Source organism: Arachis ipaensis, chromosome B1, assembly GCF_059453495.1.
Source record: "Arachis ipaensis isolate K30076 ecotype BB chromosome B1, ASM5945349v1, whole genome shotgun sequence".
Classification (NCBI taxonomy): domain Eukaryota; kingdom Viridiplantae; phylum Streptophyta; class Magnoliopsida; order Fabales; family Fabaceae; genus Arachis; species Arachis ipaensis.
In genome coordinates this window covers 15,011,981-15,028,428 of record NC_142436.1, presented here as the reverse complement: position 1 = coordinate 15,028,428, position 16,448 = coordinate 15,011,981, and the positions used below count along the sequence as shown (strand labels likewise).

Sequence of the window (16,448 nt, the reverse complement as noted above, 5' to 3'; positions counted from 1 at the left end):
TTACTTGCACAGTTCTTGAATCATGTAGTGATAACTGATAAGCAATGGTTGGTTGCTTAAATGTAATGTGAAATATAGCAAAATAAAAAGAATTATAATTAGTTGACTTCAAAATTATAACAATTTAATCACCTTGCTGTGATTTAAAATTTTCAATTAGTCCATCTAACTATGACTACAGATAAAATAAAGTCGACTGAAAATCTTGCCACATCAGAAAACCATTCAATCAATCCAGACGGATTATGAACTAAATCTATGCATAAGCATATGAAGAAATGTGCATGCACTTCAACCCATGCCACCTACACCTTCTCAAGTAAGGTACAAAAACATGGGTGAGAAATTTGGTGGTACAAATAGCTTTATCCTTAGATCTAAAGTGCACATCTTTAGCACAACTTACTAGAAAATTACACAAGCCAATTGGAAACGAAGAAATGATATTACGACTAAATTATCGTGTGTATTGCAAAATGATAATACAATACCTTTACTGGAAGACATAGTGATATTCAAACAATAAACTTTTGTAAACTTTAAAATCAGTAGTTCAAATAATCACCCGAATACACCACAAGAATGAGAAAAATTGGCAACTTAAAAGGAAACCTAGTTGTTTAAAGTTCAAACATGTTCTCCCATTGAAGATTACCTTAACCATATTTTTAGCCAGTCACCAGTTAGTACCACCGAGGGAAGTCATCTTGCAACAACACATATACATAGTCAAACAAACAAAAACACAGGTAAAATACCTTGGGAAGCAAATAACATCTCAAAACTTTATTTAGTCAAGGATTCGGCTAGAATAACAGTTTTGTCACTGTATCATATAGATTAAAGTTGCTTTCCACTCCAAAAAGCAAAACTCTTCGTATACCATAGATAAAACTCATAATGTGACTCGGGAAACATTATCCTAATAATATTTGCTACTTTGTATACAAGTATTTTAAATTGACTACTACTTCATGACTTATAAATCCTTAGTGGGAACAACATCAACTTGTCTACACCATCTAGCTAAATAAAACTCTGGCAATACTGTCTACACCACAAATAGCACGACAATAAATAATTACAATACCTGCAAACTAGTAATATTTTGAGATGTGATCTATTTCTTGGTGTGTACTGGTATAGCAATATTTTTCTTGGCTACAGTTATTTACTAGTGTTAAAATCAAACAAGAGGCTCTACTGCAGGAGATGTTGATTGGCATGCCTGTTCAGAAGTGCCAACCATTAGAACGCCAAAAGCTCCTTGCACTTTTAAGGGAACGAGCATGCTTTATCTTCAGAAACAACTTGTATGCGATCTCTGTTTTATTTGAAGCAAGCAACCTGTTACTTAATTTACTATATACAAGCCTACTTGGACAGAACCCTTTCTGCAAAGACTCCTCCATGACAAGAACCGCATTTTCAAGCTGTCCTATGTTGCAAAGTCCAGTGATGATGCACTCATAAACTTCAATATCTGAATTATACCCACATTCTTGCATCTCCTGCCAGATATTTAGTAACATTCCACATTTCGCAAACTTCATTAGACGCATAAGCAATATCTTATAAGCATTCATTGATATCATACATCCTAATTTTCTCACTTTCTTGTAAATAACTATTGCAGCATATGGTGGACCATAGTTGCATAAATGCTTGATGAAGGAGGTTACCATCCCAGTAGAAGGTACAACTCCTTGCCTTAGCATTTCGTCAAACATCTGGAGTGCATCAGCAACCTTCCGAGCTCTCAAAAAGCCAATAATAATTCTTGTGTACGTATCAAGATTAGGTTCACAATTATTACTCAACAATGCTTTATAATACTTCATAGACTCATCAAAATCTCTAACCGACACAAAATTAAAAATCATTGCATTATAAGTCTCAGTATCAGCTGGACAATTTTTCTCCTGCATTTTATTGAAAACCTCAACAGCCTCATCAATGCGGCCAGCTCTGCCTAAACCCTCAATAAATAAACTGAAAGTCCTACAATCAGGATGAAATCCATCTACTTCCATTTCCTTCATAATCCTCTCAATCTCATTCACACTACCCAACTTAGACCAACCACCAGCAACAACATTGTACGTAGTAACATCAAAAGATACTTTCCCTTTCATTGAATTAAACACAGAACTTGCAGCACTCATATGAGACCGTTGGCAAAGGCATGACAAGAGTACATTCAAGGCATCTGCATTGCGTCTCAACCCGAGATCATCCAAGTTGCTAAACACTTGAATTGCTTTAGACACATGACCAGCCCTGACAAAACTATCAATAACAATAAATAACAGTAACAAATCAGCTTCTAAGCCATTAACCTTCATGTCATCTAATACCTCCATCATGAACTTGAAAAACTTCCTTCTTCCTAGTGCCTTAACAATCACACGGTAACTGCCAATGTCCTTAGGTAACATTGGCTGTTTAATTGCCCAGTTAAAAAATGCAACCATGGCTTCACCACCCAAGTTCCCAGAGTTCACTACCCTACCGAGAACATCAATATTCACATCAACACCAACATTGGATAAAGCTTGTTCAATTGCAGCCTTACCATTCAGCTTCTGAAGAAAAACACCACGCAATTTCTCCTCTGGTGACAAAAACCCATCGACAGGTTCCCTTGCCGATTTGGATTCATGGTCTTTCAAGATAGTGTTCTGTGATGCACATTTGGCTATGGGTAAGAGCTCCGATATTTGCTCAAGAACGAGGTGTTCGTCGAGATTGGAAATGGTTTTTTGTCGATCAGGGAACAGTTCTTCTGAGAAGAAAGAATCTGAAAGATGGTGGAGGGATGTGGAAATGGAACTGAGCTTGGAGGGAAAAGGGTGTCTCAATTTGGCACACTGCACTAGAAGCGGTAGAAATCGAAATGCCATATATGATCAGCTCCACTAAATGTTGCCTTTAGCATATACCTGAGAGGAGTAGGTTTATTTAGCTTTGTATTTTGAACCCCTGCAAGGTACAAGATTTACCATTTTAGTAAAAAAAAGAAACTGGTAAAGAAAATCTTTTGTTCCTAACACCTTGAGTAATGAGTACATAAATTTACCCCTAGACCTAACATTTTTTTCTTTCTTAATAAGTTGCGACACACAATGTACAATAACACAATCATCCAATTTGTAAGTAAAGCAATAAGTCACAACAGGCAATGATGTGCACGGACATTAATTATGCAACGAGTTTAATTTTCTATGCCATATACTGGAATACTACATTATCATAGAAAGCAGTTGAAGGTCTATCACAATGTACAGTAACTCAAGAATGACTGTGATGATTAAGATAAACAAGATTCTGATGATATTTCTGATTTGGATTCCCCTTGACAGTGGCTAAAAAGTTACAGCTTTAAGAATAGCTTTAATTATGAAGGCTAAATTCCACATACATAAAATGGGAATCCATATCAAATCAACTCCAAAACTAACCATTTTATCACAAAATCAACAGTAATGCATAGGTTGTGTAGATTGTATATGGGACTGTAATTAGCAAAGCTTATACCTTTTGCAAAGTGCTTAATTTGAAGTTCTAGCATTATAGAGGATCCACTTGCACTTCCTACAGACATAATAATGGCGAAACTTAGATTCTACTATACTAACAAAAGCACAAGATAGCATGAAGAGGAAAGACTGAAAAAGGACAAGAAAAGGACGGGAGAGAGTAAAAGTAGCGACATTAACTAAGAGAACAAAATCTATGCAGAATTTGCTGCCAAAATTTATAAAAAGAATACCACGCAAACTTGAGCAAGCCTGAAGCCTCATCTGCTTCAATATACAATTGAAGGTTTCATAGAAACTAGTATTCTTAAATTGAGCACTCACTGTTATTTCCTTTGCATATTCAAAATACCCTGGTTTCTCATCACAGAACACATCCTCTAATTCTTTAATTTTTCAAATAGTTATGCTTGGTAAGTTAAATTTTAACTTTAGGCTTCATAGCGTTAGGCATATACGCTTTCCAGTTTCTCTTAAGCAAGTAAATTACAACCTTTATGCTCTCTGTAGTAACTAGAGTATCTTTGCTTCCTCTACCACATGAAGATAGCTCCAAGAAAGACATAATCCTATATCCATTTTTTATTTTCAATACCAACAATCTGAAAGGAACAACAGCCACAAAATTAGGATTAACAAGAGCTTAACTAACGAGAACAAATATGTAGTAACTTATTGTAGAATTTTTTATATTATTTTCTTATTTTTTAACTTCTGCGTCAATTATAAAAGTCAGATGCAACAGGCTGGAAGGGTTCCTCAATTATGTCAGTAAGATCAGGAAATCTCCACCATAGTGCTTGGATCGACAAGATCCCTTAAGTAATCATCCATAATTCCAGAATGAATCACTAAAACAGAATTACAAAATCAATTTATAGAAATTGAAAACCATATAATAAATATGATCAACAGAAATAGAATTACAGAAAGAATCACAAACAGAAAAATATATCAACAGAACAGAAAAAGAAAACCATAAGATAAAAAAGATCATCAATAAATCTCATTGTGTTTGTGCCACAGCTATACCAGGTGAAAACCAAGCCACACCTATAAGACTTGACAATTTTCTTCATATGATAAGCCTTCGTCTTTCCATTTGTTACATTCAAATGACAAGCAAAACAGAAACAAATTAAAGCTCCAGAATGTTAATTAGTTCATTCATAATAACAAGGTTTATTGAAAGTCAGGCAAATTAAGATTCTAGTTGGGCAGAACAAAGCACAAAGAGTTGAGAGCCAGCTTTGAATTTAATCATTTTAATCACTCACTTTATTTTCATATCTTAAAGAGGCAAAACCAGAACTAATCAGATAAAATCAAGGTTCTGAAAACCGGACCAGTCATCGAACCGCTTTAGCTATTGGTTCACTGGTTTACTGGTCCAACCGGTTTAACCGTGGTTCAACCGGAAAAATTTATAATAAAATAATAAATAAATTATAAATAAACACTAAAAATAAAAATAGGAAAAAAATAATTTTCTATTATTCCACAAGGCCTATTGATACCTGAAAAAGTATTTACCCTTATGATTATCAATTTGTCATTCAGTTTGTTACTAATCGAAATTTAAGAAAAAGCTCCACTGTTCCCCACTACATTGCCTTAACACAAATCCTGGAATACACAATGCTCTCTTAATTCCAAATTAAACTTGAAAAGTTCAAAATCACACCATGTATTCAAAAGATAAATAAATAAGATAATCATATTCTGCTACACATAGAAGCCTGAACAGGAGTGATTAAGATAAAAGTTAATATCAAAGTGGTGCTTTACAATCCTAGACTACTTACAGCCATCAAATACTGCTAAAATTGACATCAGGATGTGTAGCATCATGTAATGCACTCAAGTAAATCCTATTGGAGAAAACTTCAATCCAAAAATTTATAGTACAACATAATGCTTCTCAATGTAGCTAGACTAACACAGAAAACTCACACAGTTAAGCAAATCATTATTGCAAGCCAGTCTTCTGAATAGCTACTCTTATTCCCATTCCTCCCAGCAACCACTAATGTTGAGCATTCAGGACTTGGCAACAGCATTGAAAGGGAATATGACAGTAACATTTTCTTGCAAATAAGGGAATCATACGCCACAAAAATCCCCATAATGATAATGGAAAAATCACCTTCAAGATATGAGAAGAATCCCCCTTGCTGGACCAGTTTAGTAGTGATCAAGAATATATCACTTCATTAAATAATGGTATTAGTTACTAATACAATCTGTTAAAACTTTTTGGTAAAGGAACCCATCAAATCCTACAAAGGAATCAAGCTGAATCTCTTCTACAATAGCTTTCTACAGGCAGGGACAAAAATAACAAATTTGAAAGGTGAAGGGGTTTCTGGTCGGGAGGGTTGAGGAGGAGGGGACTAAAAATTAACAGAAAGAAAACATATAATAATTAACCACCTGAAACAGACTTACATATTATCAAAAGACACATCAGACATGAACAATTCTCAGCAACAAAATTCCAAGCAGTGAACAAAAAGAAACCCAACATGCAATATCCTTCTCTGATTTACCAGACAAAAACAGAAAAATAGAAAAACAAAGAAATCCACCTACTGACCGAGAATAGCAGAACAGAAAAACAGCAGAACCAGGGCTAATCAATAAGAAATAATCACTCAATAAAAAATTAAAACCACACAACATTCAAATTTTCAATAATCATTGGATGATTTTTGAGCAAAGAACGAAGAACAAAGAATGAAAAAAAATGAAGTCATTATTACCTTCGTTCTAAGCAGTCTGAGCAGAAGGGCAGAAGCGCGATCGAGACGGAGACCAGGCGATGAGCACAACGACGAACGGCGGCAAAAGCGTGGCTGAGCAAAGGAAGAGAAGACGGCGGCCGGCGAATTCGAGGAAGAAGTTGCGCTTGGTGAATGAGGAAAGGGGTTGGAGACTCGGGCTCGACGCCCAGACGAAGACGGTGGTGTTGAGCGCGACGGATGCCGGCAGAAGAGCAGCGGTGGGGGAGCAGAAACACGCACAGTTCGAGCACTCACTGGCGGAGGAAGGCGCGAGCAGACGAGCAAGAGGAGAGAGGCGAGATGCGAGCACACGACGCGGAGGATCCGGCGAGAGGCCCAAGAGCACGAAGACGGAAGTTCTTGAGTGCGACGGACGGCGGCAGCAATCTCTCACTCCGACAGACGGCGACAACTATTGGTGGTGGCTAGGGTTTGATTTCTTTGGTGGAGGCTTGGGCAGTTTGCTCTTTGCTGAAGGGAGGAGTTGGAGAGAAGGGGGGGGGGGGGGGGATAACGCGTGCAACCCCTTTTTCCCTTTCAATGAAGGAAACGACGTCGTTTTCTTTAAACCGGCCGGGTTCCAATTCTATCTGACCGGTCAGTTACCGACCAATTTAGCAGTTTTTGAGCGGTTTATGATTTGACGGTTTTACACATTGGACCGGACCAATTTTTATCGGTTTTGGTTGAACCGGTTTAACTGGTCGGTCCAATTCGATTTTCAGAACATTGGATAAAATAGATCACTGAACAAAGAAATTTAAAAGATTAAACTAATTCATCTTGTTAATAGATCAAGTCATCAAAAATCAATTAGTCAGAAAAGACATCACATAGAGCAGATAGCTAAAAGGTTGCAGCTTGGAGAAACATTACATAACAACGGCGACGATGGAGAGAAACACGTAACAGAAGCCAAAGTGAAGATATGGGAGTAACACTGGAGAAAGAAGTGGCCGCTGTTCTGATGATTGAGAGAGAGGCTCAAATGGGGATAGGGAGGGACTTTGGGAGTAGTGGGAATTGGTAGGTAAGTGAATAGAGAATGGGGTGCAGTAGTGGATAATATAAACACAAACAAGAATAAGATGGCAGAGGCATAGTTGTCAGAACCAATTCGATAATCGAACCAGTCATGCTACTGGTCATTGGATTGGTGAGTCGTTCTGAAAACCATACCGGTCATCAAACCGTTCTAGGACTAGTTTACTGGTTTATTAGTCTAACCGGTTCAATCGTAATTCAATAGGAATAACCGTTTTATAATAAAATAATAAATAAAATATAAATAAACACACTAAGATTAACAAAATTTTCAAACATAATTTTAACAAGATCAGCACAATAATTAACATGCTTTAACAAAAATTAACAGAGTTTTCAAACCAATTTTAACATCAGCATAATGATTAACAGAAAAAAAAGGCACTGAATGAGCACTGTCAACTCTCCAATTGCTTTGTTTCTAACGATAGTTCCGGAATAACCTTCTTTCCTTCCCAACAGCTTCAAAGTAATCTCTAGCTCATCCCACAATAAGTTATATCTATTAGAAATGATCAAACTACATTCATTTTGTCTGCAAAAATAGTTTTAAGCATATCTTACGTCTGAACATGGAAAGCTTCATTGCAAGAATTCAAGTCAGTGTGCATGTCCACGGATAGCAAATCAATATAAACATTATAATGCATGCTATAAGTTATACTTGCACGGGTCGAAAATTTTTATTTACAACATAAACTCAACTTTTTTTAATTTTTTTTGGATTATTACTTTTTACATTAGTAAAAATCTTTATGTCTTAAAATAGATATCAAACAAATACAATCGAACTAAAACAATAATAGTAGAATTTTCTAAATACATATTTTGCTTCCCTCTAATAAAGAGGTCATCATCATTAACAGCACCCTAATCCAAATCCATTATCAATAATATTAGATTTGCATATCAACAAAGAACACTCAGTTATTAGACCCACGGTGTCTCTTCTGAACGATAGTCGAATATAGAATTTAGGGCATATCGAACAAAACGAACCCCAAATGCAGAAGACAATAGGAATTAGAGAAAAATAAGATCTATATGGGTATATGAAAAATATACTAAACAAATAATTCTGTTAAATAATCCACTTACCAAATTATATTTTTTTAAAAACTTCCTTATAAACAACATTATTAGATGTGGAGTTCCAATAGTTATCATCTTCATTAGACAATAATATCTTTAATCCTGATCTTGTTGTCACTCTAGATATCGCAACATAAAAAATTGGTTGTCGAAGATAAATACCAACCAAAGATAAAGTTTGCCCTTAATTCCTATTAATAGTCATCGCAAAACAAAGACTAATTGAAAACTGTCTGCGCTGAAATTTAAAAGGAATACCAAGATCACTGGGCACTAAATTCATCCAAGGAATAAAAACCTTGTCATCAATGTTACTTCCAGACACAACTTCAGCACCAATAATATTATCTCCAAGATCTTGAACAATAAGTCGAGTTCTATTACACAATCCATTTGCCTGATCTATGTTCCTTAGCAAAATAATAGGAGCACCTTTCTTCAATTTAAGAACATGATTTGGTATCCCTAAACATGTAATCTAATTCAAAAACTCAGTTGTCAACCAATCAGTTTCAATCACATCTTGACAATCACTTTTACAAATAGAGTCAAAACTCAAATAAACCTTTACTAACCCAGGAAGAGTATCAACAACAAAATCATTTATCTGCGACACAATATCAACAGTAGGAGCAAGTATAGCACGTTCTTGAAAATACAAAGCATTACCATAGTTATCATCAATATCTGAATATATAGCTGAAACAATATCCTGAATAGGATTGTCAGTCGAAGGAATAAGTAAATCACTTGGAATATCAACAATAATTTCATCCTCCTTTTGAACCCCACAAGAACCTTCACCAATCTTTAAAATCCAATTAGAAAATTCTTTTACTTCATCCAAATTTGACACCAAGGAGTTTTTTTATAACCGAAGATTTTTTGTCAACCACATTACCTTACAATGTTTCCAAAGAATTGACGAATTAATTGAAGTCATAACTATTTCAGCATGAGTTCGTTTAGGAATAACTGGTAACACTTGTCTAAAATCACCACCAAGCACAATAACTTTCCCACCGAAGGGAATATCACGAGCCGAAGGCACATTCAAACTCATTAAATCACGAAAAGTTCTATCAAGGGCTTCAAGTGCCAACTTATTCGTCATGGGTGCCTCATCCCATATTATTAGAGAAGCACGACGGATGAGTTCTTCTCATTGACTATCTTTCTTAATATTGAACATAGATTCCTCATTCAACTCGATTGGGATGCAAAACAATGAGTGTGCAGTCCTCCCACCAGGTAGCAATAAAGATGCAATACCACTAGAAGTAACATTTAAAACAATTCTCTTTTCTGAACGAAGAAGAGAAGACAACAATTTCCACAAAAAAGTTTTTTCAGTACCACCAAATCCATAAACAAAAAAGAACCCAGCTCTTTTATTTGTAACCGTGTAAATTATTTTCTGGTAAATGAGTTTTTGTTCATCTGTCAATTTATTCAAATTTATAGCATGTTCTTCTCGAAGTTGATGTACATCATAACCCAACTCATTCATAATCATAGAACTTGAAAAATGAGAAACCAAATCTTGATTAGGAAAAGGCATTTGGGAAAAATCTTTAAAGCTTTTGTCGTTCATTTGCAATAATTTTTCAACTTCAATCACACAAAGAATCTCAAGTTCTTCTTCTGTGATCATGAGCTCTAAGAAATAAGTGAAAAAAAGAACACATAGATTACAAATACACTACAAGAAAAACACTCATTCAGATACACTTAAAAAGTGTAGCCAAAAATGAAAAAAAAATGATGCCTTAGGCAAAGGCTACGATTTTTAGTCTTTGGAGACGCTTTTGTAAAGGATGCCTATACCAGTGTTGCCTATTCTCAAAGGCTACGCTTTTCTGGCTAAGCTTCTGGCCTTTAAGAATAGGGTGTGATTTTTAAGTGATGTTGTTCAGGACCAAAGGCTACGCTTTTCAGCACTAATGGTTACCAGAATTCAAAAGAATAGGCTACACTTTTCAAGACTACTGCATCACTTTATAAACGTAACAAATAATATATCTATAGCTACTTTATATAAATGTAGCATTTTATCCCTCATTTTTTTTAAATTTTTGTTTATATTTTTTTGTTTATATATATATATATAAACAAAAATTTCTAATAATCTTTTTATCTAAAACCTAATATTTGGGAATATAATTATATATATAATCTTGTATTTTTAATTAAATTAGTTAATTATTATAAAATAAAAATAAATACATAATAATACAATACAATAATCTTTAAATAATAAAAATTATCCTTATATAATGAACCAAAAATATTAGGATGATCATAATTTTGAGTATTTATACATTTCACACTAAAATAAGCATACTCATATCAAAATATGCATGAGACCACTTAGAGATTACCACTAAAAAACTAGGAAAAACCAAAATATTATATCATACAAAATCCATCTTTCACCCCTCTTTGGTTGCACCTCCAAAGAGTTTCAGAGTCTTGAGATATGTGTTTTTGAAGTTGCTGTTCCAGAATTCGGTAACCTTAATATTCTCTTCCTCAACTTGCTTCGTGAGATCCTCTAGACTCAGTTGTCGACTTAAAGCATATGAGACGGCACTTTTCACAACACCTTTAAGTTCTGCACCACTGTAGTTTTTTGTTCTAGCAGCTGCAAAAGATAAGGCAAACCCAGAGTAAACATTTGCTGACCTTCATAATTGAATAAGTGTGATGCTGATAATTTTATTATCCACTTTTTTTAGCGAAATGATAAGTAAAAGCTTGACATCAGAAGTAGTTGATCTTGCTTCAAAATATTTATTAGCAAAGAATCAACCTAATCAAGATTACTTATTGATTACTTCCATCAAAGACAACAAAGACATAAATATACAAACTTATATCATCCTAAATTTGCCATAATAACACATACCAAGCTCTTGAAGATTCACATCAGGAGCAAGAAAAGAATTTTCTTTCATCTTGTTAGTATGAATTTGAAGAATTTGCAATCGACCATTTTCATCAGGAAGGCTTATCTCAACCTGGACTTCCAACCGCCCTGGTCTACAAGCAAAAGAAATGGCAACAACTAAAGAGGTATGCACTACATATGCATATAGTTACTATAGGAGTTTATTATAAGAAATCAAAGCAGCAGTAGATTGGATAACAATTGCAGAATACAATAAACAATAGCATATCCTTGTTGAGTGTTCACAAATTTACATTTATATTTTTCACACTAAGCATATTTAAAAAACCTACAAGAAAGGAGGGAAAATTTAGAGACCTTAAGAGAGCCTCATCAAGCATATCCTTTCTGTTGGTCATTCCAATAAGCAAAACATTATTTAGTGACTCCACACTATCTATCTACAAACCAATCATATTGTTTATTAAATATATGCTTCTGACTACTAGAGAAGAGTTATTATTTTAATAAAATATGATTTAAACTGACCTTAGTAAGAAGTTGGTTCACAATTCTATCATGAACTCCAGTACCATCGCGAGTTGAACCTCTTGACTGCACTCACACCGAGGAAGATTGTGTGACTAAAGATAGATCGGAGAATTCTATAATACAACTTTAAGCTCAATACTACAATTTGTTAGGGATAAGAAAACTTGTATTAAATTAAATCTTAATATTTAAAATTGTACTGCAATTTTGAGGAGTCATCGATGAAAAATATATAACTTAATAAATCTGAAGAAAACTACATGAAAAAAATTTCACCTGAAGCTTTTATGACTCTAATTTAACTATCTACAAATCCCACAAAGGAGGGTCACATAGTATTAGTAGCATAGAAAATCTGAAGCATCTAATATTGACACACAATGATCATGAATTAACAGTGATCAATAAATAGGCAAATAACACATTGCATGATTCACATTTGTCCAAAGTTCAGAAATTCCATACCTTATAAATAGCATTGATTTCATCAAAGATAATTACATGCAAATCACTTTCATCCCCTGAAAATACAGTGATTAATAAGAGTGAATTATCAGAAAATTTAATCTTAAGTACATGCAATCTGTGTGGCTCCTCTGCTCTTGTTCAGCATCAGCAAAAAGGTCCCTCACATTCTTTTCAGTTTCACCAACAAATTTGCTCAAAACTTCAGGGCCATTTACAATCTAGTACAGCCACACAAGGAAAATTAAGATTGTACAAAATGTATTGAGTCCGAAATGGTAAAAAGTTCAAGAAAGGTTATTCCAAGACAGTCACTAGTCTAGTATGAGACACAATTAGAAGCCGTCACTGCAATTAGAAAGTTTGGACAACATTGTTTCTGCAGAAAATGACCATTTTCTAAAAATCATCTCCCAAACCACACATAAGAAAATTCTGAAATTTTAGGGGAACAATCTAGACATCTCAAGGTTTCATAAAAAAATAATTTCACTCATTTTGAGTGGCTAAATTGCTCCCAATTTTGTTCACAAAGTGCTGTCCGAAACTGCATAATTCTGCAACATGTAACCTTGGATTTTGAGAGGTCAAAAATTGATTCCTAACTTTTTACTCACTCTAACCTTGCATTCTAACTTTCTTTTACCTATTGTGACTTGTTGGAAAGATTAAATCAGCCCCAAGTACTCAAGATTAATAAATCACCATTTTTTTTGTCACTTTTCACATTTAAGCATACTCATATGAAATAAAAAACTTCTGCATTACTCAGCATAGCAATCCAGCCACAAATCACTCAAACAATTCACATATATTATCATCAATTTATTGCATCATATATAACAAATAGTCCAAATAGATCAATATTCAAATCATTAACATCATTAATAGTTTCCAGTTCTAAATGGATCAATATTTCAAATCAATCCTAAAATTGTACCTGTCGGTGTTCACAGTTCCAAATGGAGACTCGATCTGAGTCATTGGCGGTTACCATTCATGGATGCATCAGATGCAACTTGATCTTAATGCTTAATCTGCAGCAAATCAGCAATTCATTATCATAATAAATAACTTCAAACAAATTCACTACCACTCTCTTTCCATGTTCTTTTATTTTGAACCTGCAAAAAACCTAATTAATTCTTCAAATTCGAACTATTAACCCATTCCATGACCGAGTAGCAATCGTCACCATCTCTTCTAGCGGAATCGGATGAGAAATTGTAATTTATCTCGCAATCGAGACGTTCGACAAAATCTTTGCTGTGAACACCCGGACGTGTTCTTGTGGAGGCAACAAACAGAGTGAAGTGCGGTGCCAGAGGGAGAATCATTCTGCTGACAACGTCGATGGTAGCAGCGCTACGGTTGAGGTATGCAGTGTACAGGGCATCAAAGCTGAAGGTGAAGAAGATGATGAGCTGCGACGGTGAGTGGTGAGCAAAGGTGAAGACGAAAGAGAAGGGGGCCGGTGAGTGGTGGTGAACGAAGGTGAGGGCGTGAAAACAGTGAAGGTGGTGGTGAGCTTTCTAAAGCAGAAGGGTGCGGGTTTCAGAAGATGAAGGGCGTGGGTTTAATTTTGGTGGTAACGTGAAAAGGAAACAAAAAATTCACTAAGTGTAGTATATGTATTTGGTTTCTTACATTAGGAAACACTTTAAAAATTCACCTAAAATATAACAAATAAGCTGCTCTTTGCTCTCTTTAATGTAAAAAGTGAACCCATAGCTCTTAAGATAAGGCTACGCTTTATAAGTGATATTTATAATATCTAAGGAGACACTTTTCAAGTGATGCTACAAATGTGTTTCCTATTCTCCTACAAAAAAGAAACACGGAGAAAAGTGTAGCCTATTCTAGGAATAGGCTTAAAAACTAAACATCATATCGTGATATAACCATCTACACAAACTTAATCAATAATAAATAATCAAACAAGAGTTTGAAAAATACTTGGCAATTGTAATTCACGTCTTCTATGATATAAAATATCATCAGCCAATAGTCTCCAAGTGTCTTTTCAAACCATTTCAGGTTTATTCATTGAATTAGATGCCAACAATGTAACAAATAACTTACGAAGTTGAAAGCCAGAAGACAATTCTGCAATTTCCTTAATGGCATTAATGAACTCCTGTTCATCACTCAATAAACCAAGATGATTGCAAGCAGCCTTGAAAGAATCATATAGAACACCATCAACAGTACGAATGCTTTCAAAACTTTTACAACCCTTCTGAATATTGAGCAACAAACACAAATAATTGATGAAAATTAGCCTTCCAATTGAGAACCCTCTCTGCCTTGGAACCTATTCCTGAGTATCACGCAAGTAAACAAATTGATTTGGATATTCAGAATATAACAAATGATTACCATGTGGGAACTTAACATTAGCTCGCATCCAAGCAGTAAACATTGTATCTTTATACTTGTTCTTTTCAACAATTTTTGGAATCTTATCATCATCAGTAAAATATTAGATTCTGTCTTTTGGGCAAATGGAATATCAACCATTGAACAGATGGCCACTTGTGATGAATATCAAATGCAAATAATCTCCAAGCATATTCACAAGGTGCTAGATATCGACAATCGTAGAATTGCTTAATCTCGTCAACATTTTGAACACCATGTTTCTGAGTTTGTACATTTCTAATTGTTGCAGTGACACGATTTGGTCCCTTATTTATATATTTGAACAAATACTTGATGACATTTGACTTGTTACAAAACTCCAAATTGATGTGAGCTTGATATTTTATTAGGAGCATTGGATTATACAACAACCCGATTATCCACATCCACACCATTTATTGTGTATGTAATCCCCATATTAAGCCTTCTATATATGGAATAACCATCCTTATCAAAACTTGTCGAGTCAACAAATTTTTTGGGATAAAATTTAGAATAACCACCATTTCTCATGCAAGGAGAAGAAGGTCTTAATTTACCACAAGGACCATGAATCATATATTTGGTAACAACACTATATAGCTTTGGAAATCTCGTTGGGTCTGGTAACTCATCTGATATAACCTTATCCATGATTTCAATTGTTTGCATCCTACCTGCATTTTGAAGCCTAACCAATATATGTGCATGTGGCAAGCTTCTTTTTTGAAATTCAATTGTATACATTCCTTAATAAAAGAAAAATCTAATTTTAAACATAATTCATTATTAGATAAGCAACAAAAAATTCCATAAAATTTACCTGTATTCATAGGTCCAAAGAAGACACCATCCTTCAAATCAATCATCAAAGATTGAATTTTCAATTCAAACAATCTGTATGCAAGATCGGGTCGATCAGATATAGGAATACGAGTCCGTTCAGTGTATCTTTGAAACTCCAACCAACTTGGATTGCAATTTATAGTAATAAATAGATCAGGATATCTATATTTTTTGCAAATAGACATAGCATTCTGACAATTATTAAACATATATCTTCTTCCCCCAGTAAAAGAAGACGGCAACACAATCCTAGTTCCAATGGACGATGCATCGATATCTCCTCATTCCATAGCCTCCTCAACTCCTTACAACATATGAGATCTTATATTCTTCTGATCAAATCTAACATACAGATGCCGTTGTGACTCTACCATGCTAAAAGAATAAACAATAAATTGTTGAAATAGCCTTCTAGATTTAAATATTGTCCCAAACTCAATTTTTTGTTCTTGAATTCATAAGCAAACAAATTCCCGAAGAGAAACTCTTTGTCTTGTGGGTATGTTTTCTCTACTTCTAACATGACAGTATGTTATATCTTCTTAGTATCCATCTTCACTATATGGGAACAACAAAGGATATTGCAATGGCCAATAGCAAGTATGTGTCTCATGAATAGCTATAACTATCCATTCTTAGAATGAACAATGATATCGCGTCCAGTATCTGAGCCATCAAAGTCACCAACAATAAGACTAGCAATTTCAGCAACCGTGGGCTCACTATACACTCGAGGACCTGTAGCTCGATGTCTAAACAACCGAATGGAAAAAGATTCATCAGGATGTTGCTGATAGAACTGTTTAGCCATCCGAAAAGATTTGGCAACAATATTAT

The 16,448-nt window shown here is 34.6% G+C and overlaps 3 protein-coding genes across 11 annotated transcripts; all 3 read right to left on the bottom strand.

The window, feature by feature from the left end:
• Nucleotides 1-785: 785 nt before the first annotated feature.
• Nucleotides 786-7,376, bottom strand: LOC107625817 (Pentatricopeptide repeat (PPR) superfamily protein). Of its 5 annotated transcripts, XM_021117823.2 has the most exons (4): nucleotides 6,302-6,801; nucleotides 4,033-4,141; nucleotides 3,538-3,594; nucleotides 786-2,982 (listed from the first exon to the last, which is right to left on the bottom strand). In XM_021117823.2, the coding sequence occupies exon 4, from the start codon at nucleotides 2,901-2,903 to the stop codon at nucleotides 1,233-1,235; it is 1,671 nt and encodes a 556-aa protein (XP_020973482.1). In that variant the 5' UTR covers nucleotides 2,904-2,982; nucleotides 3,538-3,594; nucleotides 4,033-4,141; nucleotides 6,302-6,801; the 3' UTR covers nucleotides 786-1,232. The 5 variants fall into 5 exon arrangements, with proteins under 5 accessions (XP_020973482.1, XP_088357236.1, XP_088357237.1 ...); XM_088501110.1 differs by lacking the exons at nucleotides 4,033-4,141; nucleotides 6,302-6,801 and adding an exon at nucleotides 7,156-7,376; XM_088501111.1 differs by lacking the exons at nucleotides 4,033-4,141; nucleotides 6,302-6,801 and adding an exon at nucleotides 7,199-7,372.
• A 743-nt stretch (nucleotides 7,377-8,119) lies between these two features.
• LOC107646893 (uncharacterized) lies at nucleotides 8,120-9,572 on the bottom strand. Its single transcript, XM_016351038.1, has 4 exons — nucleotides 9,360-9,572; nucleotides 9,024-9,266; nucleotides 8,757-8,936; nucleotides 8,120-8,236 (listed from the first exon to the last, which is right to left on the bottom strand). Exons 1-4 carry the CDS (start codon nucleotides 9,570-9,572, stop codon nucleotides 8,120-8,122), a joined length of 753 nt encoding a protein of 250 aa, XP_016206524.1.
• A 1,134-nt stretch (nucleotides 9,573-10,706) lies between these two features.
• On the bottom strand, nucleotides 10,707-13,986 carry LOC107625802 (vesicle-fusing ATPase-like). 5 transcript variants are annotated; one of them, XM_088501109.1, is made up of 7 exons: nucleotides 13,490-13,978; nucleotides 13,306-13,402; nucleotides 12,366-12,421; nucleotides 11,898-11,963; nucleotides 11,727-11,809; nucleotides 11,367-11,500; nucleotides 10,707-11,102 (listed from the first exon to the last, which is right to left on the bottom strand). In XM_088501109.1, the coding sequence occupies exons 5-7, from the start codon at nucleotides 11,765-11,767 to the stop codon at nucleotides 10,891-10,893; spliced, it is 387 nt and encodes a 128-aa protein (XP_088357235.1). In that variant the 5' UTR covers nucleotides 11,768-11,809; nucleotides 11,898-11,963; nucleotides 12,366-12,421; nucleotides 13,306-13,402; nucleotides 13,490-13,978; the 3' UTR covers nucleotides 10,707-10,890. The 5 variants fall into 5 exon arrangements, 4 of the variants coding, with proteins under 4 accessions (XP_088357235.1, XP_088357233.1, XP_088357234.1 ...); XM_088501107.1 differs by having other exon boundaries at nucleotides 13,306-13,978; XM_088501108.1 differs by having other exon boundaries at nucleotides 11,898-12,586.
• Between the last annotated feature and the right edge of the window lie 2,462 nt (nucleotides 13,987-16,448).